The sequence below is a fragment of the Maylandia zebra genome, unplaced genomic scaffold (assembly GCF_041146795.1).
Source record: "Maylandia zebra isolate NMK-2024a unplaced genomic scaffold, Mzebra_GT3a scaffold03, whole genome shotgun sequence".
In the NCBI taxonomy this organism is placed as follows: domain Eukaryota; kingdom Metazoa; phylum Chordata; class Actinopteri; order Cichliformes; family Cichlidae; genus Maylandia; species Maylandia zebra.
Window position 1 is genome coordinate 679801 of NW_027490033.1, and position 12435 is coordinate 692235.

General features: G+C 45.4%; 1 protein-coding gene across 1 annotated transcript in view; it reads right to left on the bottom strand.

Annotated features, from left to right (window-relative positions):
• LOC112432436 (protein NLRC3) overlaps positions 1-12435 on the bottom strand; it is a 3307575-nt gene that overhangs the window by 605934 nt on the left and 2689206 nt on the right. Inside the window, exons 55-56 of the mRNA XM_076881152.1 lie at positions 9987-10166; positions 7511-7684 (exon numbers count right to left, since the gene is read on the bottom strand). Coding sequence (XP_076737267.1) covers positions 7511-7684; positions 9987-10166 — 354 coding nt within the window. The remainder of the gene's footprint in view (positions 1-7510; positions 7685-9986; positions 10167-12435) is intronic.

Below are 12435 nucleotides of genomic sequence, written 5' to 3' on the forward strand. Positions count from 1 at the left end.
TATTAGGAAATATTTAACCATATATTCTTAGAGGTGTATAATCAATTGTGTAGTGATAGGATGTGTGATCTTTAGCAGGCTGCAGGGGCTTGGTGTGTATTCCACACTAGAATGCACACCCACATCCTGGGAGCACGAGAGAGGTCGTACCTTCTCTTATTGTTTTATGGCAGGATTAACGTAGCTACGTCTGTTCTAGTCTAAGTGCTTTTTGTTTAGATGAACTGCTGGACTTCCTCACCATGTTATCTAGGGTGAACCATCTAGGGTGAAGGGGGGTCTACCCTCTTCCTGACCAAGGATGTTATATGACCCTTTGATCAGCAGTACCACACACACACACACACACACACACACACACACACACACACACACACAGTATTCTTTGTTCACATGTATACCTATGTGAGATGCTATATGTTAATGACCCTATGCATATTCATGTAACCACAATAAAAGGAGTGCTATGGGGAGCCTGGCTGAGAGTCTGATGGTGGTCAAGTGGTGGAACGACGCTTGGCTCCAGCCAGGTCTCCCTCATGCATGAGTAAACCAGAGAACTTTGGTGCCTTGTGTCTTGCTTTTTGCTGCGTAGCAGATTGTCCTTAACGTTCCAGTGGATAGGTTCAAACTACAAACCTATCATTAATTGGTCCTTCGAGAGCCGGATCCCTGGAGTCGACATTCACCGAGGGGAAAAGAGACACGCCGACAGACTGACGTCAGCCAGGACTTATAGAGGTCCTGCAGCAAAGTCCCGAGGCGTGAGAATTCGTCATCGAGCCGGTGGATTAGCCGTCTGTTTTTTCTCCTCGATGGATGACGATTGACGGGATTCGGGACTGATGCTACTCGCAATAAGCAACACCAAGTAGGTATGTGAAAAATCTAAGCCACTGTGTGAGGCTGAGTTGTAAAGTCTTTATCACTGTGTGCGATAAAGCGTGTAGTCACTGTGTGCGACTATTCTTTGCCGCTGTGTGCAGCAAAGCGCGCATCCACTGTGTGAGGTTGCGTTGAAAGTCTTTATCACTGTGTGCGATAAAGCGCGTGATCACTGCTATGTAAGTCTTTGCCACTGTGTGCGACAAAGCACGCAGTCACTGTGTGAGACTGCGTTGAGACAATAGGCCTAATTTTTGTTGTTTGTGTGTGAGGATATTTTTTGTTGTTGTTGTTGTTGTTGTGTGAGTGTGTGCGGAGCAGAACACGTGGTCTGTGACGTCGGCAGCTGTTGTTGTTATTATGGGTTCCCAAGCAACCAAGAGTGTGTCAGAGGGTGACGAGAAGTTTATGGTGAAATTCGCTCCCGGTAGCGCAAAGTATTTAGGACATTGGCGCAAGAAATATGATTTTGAAGGTAAATTGGTTGTAGGACAATGTCAAATGTTAGTAGACCAGTTGACAGTGAAAGCAGCTTGTGCGACAGGGAAATTGAAACAGGAGAGAGAGTTACAAGTGGCGTCCGCTAAATTGTGGTTAGAACAGGCGCAGAAGAGACAGGAGGCAGTGACTATATATACTGACAGTCAGTATGCATATGCTACACTTCATTTCTTTGCCGCTCAGTGGTCAAGACGAGGCATGACAACATCAACAGGTAAACCTGTGGAGCATGCGACATTGTTGCAGGCCCTGTTGAAAGCAGTCTTACTGCCTAGTAAAGTTGCGGTTTGTAAATGTGCAGCACACACACGTGGCACTGACCCCATTGTACTAGGCAACGCCTTTGCAGATAAAATTGCAAAGGAAGCGGCCCTTGGAACACATGGGGTTCATGTTCTGGCGTCACAGGAGCAAACTACGCCCATCACACATGATGTGTTAGCAGACATGCAGTCACACTCACCTCCAGCTGAGAAGCAGCTGTGGCTCACTAAAGGAGCAAGCCTGCGAGGTGATGTCTACTATCTTTGTGATAAACCTATATTGCCTAAGAACCTATATAGGACTGCTGCAAGTTTGAGCCACGGGCTCTGCCATGTCTCGACAGCTGGGATGGTGGCAGCAGTCGAACGGCAGTTTTTCACACTGGGATTCAATGCTTATTCAAAACATTTTTGTAAAGCATGTTTAATATGTTGTAAACATAATGCTCAGGGAAACCTCAGACCTAGGAGAGGAAAGTTTCCCAGACCCAGCTACCCATTTGAAGTAATCCATATGGATTTCATTGAGTTGTCTAACTGTAACACCTACAGGTACTGCCTGGTGATTGTGTGCCCGTTCTCAAAGTGGGTAGAAGTTGTCCCCACTAAGAAAGCAGATGCTATTTCAGTGGCTAAAGTGATATGCAAAAATGTGATCCCAGAGCATGGGATCCCCCAGACTATTTACAGTGACAATGGTCCTCATTTTGTGAATGAAGTTATTGAGAAAATGTCACAACATCTGGGGATAACGCTGAAAAACCATTGCTCATATCACCCACAAAGTGCAGGGCTGGTTGAAAGGACTAATGGCACAGTAAAGCTGAGACTCAGGAAAACAATGGAGGAAACAGGCAGAACATGGGTAGACTGCATTGAGCTAGTGAAAATGTATATGAGAATCACGCCAACTGATAATGGCCTAACGCCTTTTGAAATAATATATGGCAGGCCATTTAGAGTTCCAGTGTTTTGTAATGATAATGATAAAGCAGAAGAAGAAAACACACTAGCAGACTGGATGATTAAAATGCTGAAAAGCAAAGAAGTCATGAGTGCAAATAATCTGCCAGATGATTCTGTTTCTGTACAGGAAGAACGTCTGAAGCCAGGGGACTGGGTACTGATAAAGGTCATAAAGAGGAAGTGCTGGTCGAAGCCACGGTGGGACGGACCATACCAGGCTCTGCTGACAACACCAACTGCTGTGAAGATTGCAGAACGACCCACCTGGATACACCAAAGCCACTGCAAAAAGGTGACACACATCCAGGCCAGCTCGGAGTAAGTGGCAGGAAGACCGGGTACAAAGGGGGGGAAAGCCTCTAGGGCCCTTCGTCTCAATCCGGTGAAGAAACCAACTGAGCCACAGGTACTCATCAGAATGGCTGGTAAAGTGTTGTCTACCCTGCTGGGTGTAATGGCTTTGATGTCATCATGGTCAGCTGTGGAGACCCTGTATGTCCAAGGAAACCACACCCAATACCCTCATGGCTATTCTACAAACTTTTGGTGGCAGTTTATGAATACAACTGCTCACTTGAACAATAGGACGGACTGCTATGTGTGTGCTCATATGCCGTTATCCGCATATACATCTGGACTGTGGCTGTACAGCATACCAGAGGACAGGAGTTGGTGTCTGTTGGGCTTAGCAACTCATCCTGGCAACAGAGTCCTCTGGTCCCAGGCCAACTATAGTACACCTCTGAACATCACCTGGAGTAAGTCGCCACTTATAGATGTGAATTGTTCTGAGCAAACTGACTTATTGGCCTGGCCTCAAGTGTCAGACCCACTGCCAGACATAATATTGCTGAACAAGCTGAATACAGCTCAACTGCCGTTGTGTGTGATGAACAATGGATCACTGTCAGTGGGGGAGCTGCCGCTTCGTTTATGTGGATACATATACACCTACTGCCCTCCAGAGAATGAGAGCAGGTGTATGAAATGCTTGACCAGTGCAAAGTGAGCTGAGAACTTGACATTAAGGAGGACTGAATGCAAGTCCAACCGGGCTTACAGGATACCAGTAAAAGCAAAGAGTCAGAAGTGGACAGGATGTGCAAGGATGGTGCCGAGCAGTAAAGGAACAAGAGTTTTGGCTGATTGGTATTTCTTGTGTGGACATAAAGCCTATCTATCACTCCCTGAGGGATGGGGAGGATTGTGTGCCGTGGTGAAGTTATCGGATCATGTCTTCTTCATGGACAGAGTTGAACATCACCCTAGCAACCGACGGAAGCGTGAGGTGAATATAGCCTCACCTAACTCTTTTGGAGTGACAGTAGACACTGGAGTGCCACGAGAATTCCGCATTTGGAGTGGAGGAGCTAAATTCTTCCAAAGTTTGATCCCAAACATCGGAGTTGCAGAGGTGCGGGATCATGTGGAGATCAACCGATATGCCTTACTGCGACACATTAATCTCACTAAGACTCTGGGAACAGCCTTAGCGGAGGAGCAAAAGGCCATCAGAACGATGGTACTGCAGAACAGGCTGACCCTAGACTTGATAACAGCATCACAAGGAGGAGTGTGTAAGCTGATTGGAGAGACATGTTGTACGTTTATTCCGGATGGATATACGACTGGAGGAGACATCTATGAGGCACTGCAGAACTTAACTGCTCTGCAGAAATATGTGGCGGACCACACATCAGGAGGAGACATGTCACAAGGCTGGATAGCCTGGTTGACATCTGGACCATGGTGGAATATGTTTCTAAAGTTTTTGACTCCCATTCTTACATTATTGGCTTTGCTTTGCTTGTTTACAGGTTGCATCTTGCCATGTGTAAGATCGATGGTGAATAAAATGATTGCTAACACCTTTACCAATTTCATACTGTTGCAGCAGAGTGACATGGATGCTAAGGCTAATATGTGTGTATGAAATGAAGCCTGCACTGAAAATGTTGACAAGTGGTGTAGAGCTGAAGATATATATATGCCGTATAGCCTTAAAAAATGACAATACAGGGTGGTGATGATGGGTTTAGATTTTATTATTGTCATTTGTATTAGGAAATATTTAACCATATATTCTTAGAGGTGTATAATCAATTGTGTAGTGATAGGATGTGTGATCTTTAGCAGGCTGCAGGGGCTTGGTGTGTATTCCACACTGGAATGCACACCCACATCCTGGGAGCACGAGAGAGGTCGTACCTTCTCTTATTGTTTTATGGCAGGATTAACGTAGCTACGTCTGTTCTAGTCTAAGTGCTTTTTGTTTAGATGAACTGCTGGACTTCCTCACCATGTTATCTAGGGTGAACCATCTAGGGTGAAGGGGGGTCTACCCTCTTCCTGACCAAGGATGTTATATGACCCTTTGCTCAGCAGTACCACACACACACACACACACACACACAGTATTCTTTGTTCACATGTATACCTATGTGAGATGCTATATGTTAATGACCCTATGCATATTCATGTAACCACAATAAAAGGAGTGCTATGGGGAGCCTGGCTGAGAGTCTGATGGTGGTCAAGTGGTGGAACGACGCTTGGCTCCAGCCAGGTCTCCCTCATGCATGAGTAAACCAGAGAACTTTGGTGCCTTGTGTCTTGCTTTTTGCTGCGTAGCAGATTGTCCTTAACGTTCCAGTGGATAGGTTCAAACTACAAACCTATCACTTTCACTTCAGCTTCACCAACAACAGCACAAGCAGAGCAGCCCACTGCCTGCATGGCTGGGACAGCGCCCCCTGGTGACTGTAAACCACTACAACATGTAGACGGCCGTCTGCAGGCTGGATGTAGCACCACCGCAGAGACGTGCTGCAGCTCTGTTTAGTTACCCAGCTGACAGCAGAGGCTGTAGTTTACTGTTACCAACATGGAAAACTGAAGCTTCACCAGCTGGAGCTACAGAGCTGGAGAACAAAGGAGACTGAGAGGCCAGAATGATGTGGGAGGAAACATCAAGAGCCTGTTTGAAAGGAGACACATGTGGATGCTGTGCCAGTCTGTGGTCTGTCAGAAGTCAGCTGAGTCACACTGCAAGAAGCTGCAGAATCTCAGAGGAGGAGATTTGGAAGTGTTTGTGGGACAAACTGGACTCAAAGAAAGAAGATGTTTGTGAAGTCTTTGGTGGAGGTGAGCAGTGTGAAGCAGAACACATGCAGATGAATCAGGAGGTCAGCATCAGTGTCTCCTTGTGGTGGACGGTAAAAGAATCAGAGCCAACGCTCCCGTCCACCCTCGGCATGAAGCAGTGCTGTTTCTGAAACAGGAGGACAAGTCCAGAGAAGACAGAGGAAGCAAAGATGAGGGTGGGACAGGACAGCAGGACTTCCTTCACACCTGCAGCTCCATCACACTGCTGTAGCTCCTCTTCATCACACATGTACCTGCAGCCTGTCTTCGAGTCCAGGAGTCACCTCCACACAGTGTAGAAGCCTCCTGTGCAGACCATGGAGTCCAGCCTCTGTCAGGGAAGTCGGCACTAAAGCCTGAAAGACTTCAATCTGTCTCTGCTCCACCCGAGAAAGACCAGCACCGTACTTGTTGTGCATTCAAGGAGGGAACATCAGCGCTGCATCGTGGGAACAACACCGCAGGAACAAAGCACGGCCGATGAAGGACGAGGACAAAGGAAAGGTGAGTGAGAAGACCCTGGTGGTGTGGACGGACCTGCAGGGGCTCCAAGACTGAGGAGCAGAGACGTCCATGTACCAGCTGAGGATGCTGCAGTGATCCAGGGAGCTCGGTCCAATCTGAGGCCGTGTGAACTACATGGACCACAGTTTCTTCACAGACTTCAGCCACGTGAACATCTGGAGATCCAACAGTGCACGAGCTGTGAGCCATCAGCTGTTTCTCTCATCAGCTGCTGTAATGAGAGCTGCTGGAATCATCTCGAGCAGCAGGAAATCACTGATGTTGTTTCTAACCAAAGATATGGGACTGAGCTCCACTGAGCTCCTTCTACTTTCATCCAGATAGAAACTGCTACAGTCTGCTGGTTATTGCTTTGCCTCCATCACACGAGCTCTTTATCCTGTTCTTCACTCTCATTGGTTCTTTGTCTGCTTGTTTTTACAACAGTAGTCTTCTGATTGGTCAAAGAAGACAATCAGCTGTGACTAAATGTAGCTCCTACAGCAGTGATGGGAATAACTACTGAAGCTAATCCAGTATCAAAGCTCAGGAATCAGCAGCTCCCACCTCGTTTTCTTTCAACAACTATTTTTAGCTGCTGTGTTTTTGTGTTTCTGCAGACCTCAGACATCCTGCTGCTCTGGACAACTTTTTCATTCTTTTTTATCATTATTTTGCTTTTCTTTTATTATTATGTTATATGTATTAATATGTGAAACACTTATTCTTTGTGTTTTTGCTTTGCTCCTGTCAAACTGCTTTAATAAAATCTGCTGCAGTCTAAACTGTGGACGTTCCCTTTTTAACCCTTTGTGAAACAATAAAGGTTTAAATCTGAGTATTCATCTATGTTAGTGTTTAATGGGTCTAATAGGTTGCTTTGGCCTTTCCCAGTAATATCTTCCCTTGCAGTCTGTGGTCCAGGCTTCTAAAACCATCCCAGGTTAACAAGAACTACAATCTAGAGGAGAGCTGCCATAACAGGTGTGACTGATGAGATCTGACCTGCAAGGTTACTCAGGTTTGTTTGTATCAGGACAAGCAGGGAAGCCGCCTGGACGTCAAAGTAGTTAGAGCTGGGCGAGTGTCCTCACCCACATCGGCTTCACAACTCTGCATCATCTACTGAGTAAGACTCAGAGCATCAGAGATTAGAAGGTCTACAAAGAGCTGAACCAGACTTCCTGTATAAAGGTTTTAGTTCCACAGATCGACAGGGTCAGCACAACTAAAACGTGGAGACTGACCTCAGAGTTTCAATTTGATGTTGTGGATTCTCCAGAAGAACACACAGCTGCTTCACTCCTGAATCCTGCAGCTTGTGGTAGCTCAGGTCCACCTCTCTGGGATACGAAGGGTTGAGCTTCAGCACTGCTTCCAGATAATCACAGCTGATCTCTGACAAATCACAGCCCCACAATCTGTATAAAGAATGAAAGATGTAAGTTTATTAGACAAAGTGCTTGAAATCATTCAGTGTTTCATCATCTGTTCAGAGCTGAAGAAGGTTCAGAATGTAGAAGTTTAGAAAATGGAAACTCCAAACAGCTGAAGCCAACAGGAAGCAGCTTCAAACAAACACAACAAGAGAAAAAACTCTGAATGTTTCACATTAAAGTCGTACATTTCTAACAAGAGTATTTTAAAGACAGAGTCACTGATGATCATCTTCTGCTCAGTAAAACTTTGGTTTTCCACATGTGAGTGTTAATGATGCACAAAGACTGTGAGTGCAAAGAGGGAGCGAGGAGGATGACAGAGAGATGGTACAGGAGCATCAAGAACCCGGCGAGGAAATGAGCAGAAGGACTTTGGAGCCTGTTGGATTGAAGCTTTCACAGAGACGTGTTTGACTGGACACCACCAGGACAGACTTTTAATCCCAGGATTTGGATGAGCTTTCTGTCTTTATGGTCACAAATGATGCTGTAACTCTGTGAATGTCCTGGAACTGTCAGCAGTGTGGTTACGTCCTTTTGACCTGAGTTTCCACAGCTCTTATAACAGCAGTGTACATTCAGACTGAGACACGCTTCAGTCTGTATGGACCTGTTTCTGTAGCTGCCACCATCATTCTACGGTTGTGTCCAAATTCATGGGCTGTATCCTCCCGAGGACCCGGCCTTTGCGGTCTACGTGGGCTGGGTCCTCAGAAGGTCGGGTAGGCTGGAAATAAACGGCTGGGGAAATTGGACGGTCTAGCCTTCTGATTAGCGTCACCGCTGTCTCGGTGGAGTTTAATAAACTCAGCCGTCTGCTCCTTGCTATCTAAAATATAACAGGACACTGGCGTAAATTCTCGACCGTCTCATACTTCTGTTTAATCAGTTTTCTGTTTGACGTTTAGTCAGCTCTGTAAAGACCAAGGAGGAACCCACCTGGGGGATTAATAAAGTTTTATTTTATCTAATCTAATCTAATAACTTTAATCTCAGCCAAACCGATTTACTCACGAACAAACAAAACACTGAAAAAAGCCAAACAATAACATTTTGAGGTTGTCTAAGTGACTTATATATCACGTTTAACCTGAGTAGCGAAAGTCCGCGGTGATCTGAAAATGATGTGCCGGGAGTTGTGCCGTTCTCGGCGGCTTCAGTGACCCTCGAGCTCCCGGCGAGCTATCGAGCTGGTGGGTAGCAGACGTCTCCGAAAACGTCGAAGCACTTTTGCAAATATGCGGTATCTTGATAAACCGAGCAGATATTTGATGTTTACACAGCTACTTTCTCGCCTGAAAATATGTTAAAAGTTTATTTTGTGACCGAAAAAGATTAGTATGAGTAATTTTAAAACTTAGTAGTGGCCGCCATTGTTGGAAACTGGAGTTTGGCTGGGCCGCGCTATGAATTCTGGGATATGGTAGGCCACGAAGGACACACCCGACCCATCCTTCAAATTCGGGGAAAAGGAGGACGCATTTGTTGGCTGCATTCGGAGGAGTCTACGAATTTGGACAGCCTTCGACGTGTCGCTGTGACGTAATCGGTCTACAAATGCGGCCTCAGGAGGATGCAGCCCATGAATTTGGACACGACCTACATGTTTGTACATCAGCTTATCAAATACTGTCTGCTGTCTTCATTTATTACTCTTCACCTGCTTCACTGTCACTGTGTGGGCGGAGCAGCCTGAGCCCCGCCCACACAGACACAGCTCCTCTCTGGAGCAAAACTTCTGCTTCATCTCCGCCTCTTTTCTTCATCCTCCACCTCTCTTTTCTCTTCTTCGGTGTTCTGCAGCCACAGAGCCTCACAGCCATTAGCACGCCCATACCTGAGCAGCTAGCATTACCCAGCATGCCGTGCAGCAGTGTCAGTTTGTAAATGTGCAAGAATTCCTGCTCCAAACTGTTTCACAGAGTGCTGTGTGCCGTGACCTTTGACCTGCTAAAGACAGTCAGCTGTGGATTATTCATTGTTGTGTCTGATACTTAGAACTGTGAGGAAGAAGCTACACAGTTAATCAGGGTCCCCTCTCTCTGAATCAGGAAAGGTGGGCAGGCCGCGTGTGGGCCGCGGGCCATACGTTGAGTATCACTGTTTGAAATGTGAACATTGTTCTGCTGCAGTCAATGGACTAAACCAGAGAAGAAGAAAACAGACTTTACCATGAAGATCCTCAGTGTGGATCAGTATAATATCAGCCTGATGTCTGCAGTTTAGTGTCAGCACAACTTTCACATCATATTCATCTCAGCACAACTAAAACATGCTGACTGACCTCAGAGTTTCAAATCGACATCGTGGATTCTCCCGAAAATCACACAGATGCTTCACTCCTGAATCCTTCAGGTTGTTGTAGGTTCCACTCAGGTCCACCTCTGTGGGATACGAGGGGTTGGACTTCAGTGCTGCTGCCAGATAATCAAGGCCAATATCTGACAAATCACAGCTCTTCAATCTGTATAAAGAATGAAAGATGTAAGTTTATTAGACAAAGTGCTTGAAATCATTCAGTGTTTCATCATCTGTTCAGAGCTGAAGAAGGTTCAGAATGTAGAAGTTTAGAAAATGGAAACTCCAAACAGCTGAAGCCAACAGGAAGCAGCTTCAAACAAACACAACAAGAGAAAAAACTCTGAATGTTTCACATTAAAGTCGTACATTTCTCATAAAAACAGGACAAAGACTTGAAAAAGTCGTGTTTTTCCTTCCAGGAACCACATGGCTTCACTTTTAAAGGTGAAGTGTGACAGAAATGGACATATTTGAAGTCCAACACCTTTTTCCAGTCACATTATTAAAGCAGACAAACTACAAGCTCATTTTCATTCCAACAAGTCATCTTCTGACCTGGACTAACAACACTGGTCTCTATGTGCAGCTGGCTGTGAGACCAGTGCTCAGGGAGCGTCTACAAAGTGCAACACTGAAAGAACATCACACACTCATTTGCTTCCAGCACTTTCACACAAACATCTACTGTCATTATTGTCACCAAACTCTGTGGATCCTTTATTGCAAATTCAAATGGGATCAAATGGTCAGACAAAAGAGGCTTATGAGGAAATATGATGAAATGTTGTGTATTAGCAGCAACTTATTGAATCATTTTCCTCAGAAACCAAACAAAATGATTGACAAACATGTTTTTACAAACTCAGTGTTGGACTTGGATCAGCAGGATAAGCTGATGTTTAAAGGCATTTGAGTCTCGCTGTATGAGAGTCCAGTTCTTACTCAATATTTATGGATGATGTTCTTTCAGTGTTGCACTTTGTAGACGCTCCCTGAGCCTCACAGCCAGCTGCACATGGACCAGCTGACATTACCCAGCATTAGAGGCGGCTGTAAAAAATTCATGTTCCCATTTAAATGGTTTTAATTTGAATAAAACGATGTTGATTCATTCAATCCTGAATCGATGTTTAATATAAATGTATTTTGCCAGAATCTCAGGTTAAAGCTCACAAACTATTTCAACAAGCAGCAAACAGCTAAAACAGTAAATGAGAGCAGCTAAACACACAAAGATGGAAACACAGAGCATGGATCGTTCACTCGACGGCACGTACACGGACACGCCGTCGGGGCTGAAAGTGGACAGCTCACAGATCCTGAAGCTGCAGGTTTCATCTGTCTCCAACCAAAACTGAGTGAAGCAGCAGCAAAAGAAGATCCAAACTCTGCTTCACGTTTGATCAATATGCTCATGAATTCTCTCTGACTTTGGCTGTTCCTGCCTGCACAGCTCTCTCTCTCTCAGTGTACTCCAAGAACAGCTTCAAACATCTGTTTCTGCATCATTCACTGTTTATTAGCCACCAGTCTGCTGTTGTGTTCAGTGCTGTCGGCCTCTGACAGTAAAGCCTCATTTCTGCTGTTCCATGGAAACTTTTTAAAATGATGACAGATTACAAACTCTCAGCTGTGTCTGTAATCAAACCTCTGTAACTTTGCTTCACTTCAGCAGCATCAGCTCATGTTCACATGTTGCTTCATGGTTTGCTTCAGTTTTTGATCGACTGCAGAATATTTTGAAGGTTATCTGCTATAAAAAGCCAGAAGAGGAAAATCTGCTTCATGTGTTTCTGTTTGATCCTCAGTGACTTTGACACAAAGGCCTCTGCTGTGATGATCACACCTCTGATCAAGTCTCACAGTGTCACAACTGATAAATGATCAGAGTTAGAATATTTCTGACTGTCTGCTGTGTGCCGTGACCTTTGACCTGCTAAAGACAGTCAGCTGTGGATTATTCACTGTTGTGTCTGATACTTAGAACTGTGAGGAAGAAGCTACACAGTTAATCAGGGTCCCCTCTCTCTGAATCAGGAAAGGTGGGCAGGCCGCGTGTGGGCCGCGGGCCATACGTTGAGTATCACTGTTTGAAATGTGAACATTGTTCTGCTGCAGTCAATGGACTAAACCAGAGAAGAAGAAAACAGACTTTACCATGAAGATCCTCAGTGTGGATCAGTATAATATCAGCCTGATGTCTGCAGTTTAGTGTCAGCACAACTTTCACATCATATTCATCTCAGCACAACTAAAACATGCTGACTGACCTCAGAGTTTCAAGTTTACATCCTGGACTCTCCAGGAAACCACACAGATGCTTCACTCCTGGATCCTGCGGCTTGTAGTTGAAGCTCAGGTCCAGCTCTCTCAGATGGGAGGGGTTGGACTTCAGTGCTGCTGCCAGATAATCACAGCTGATCTCTGACAAA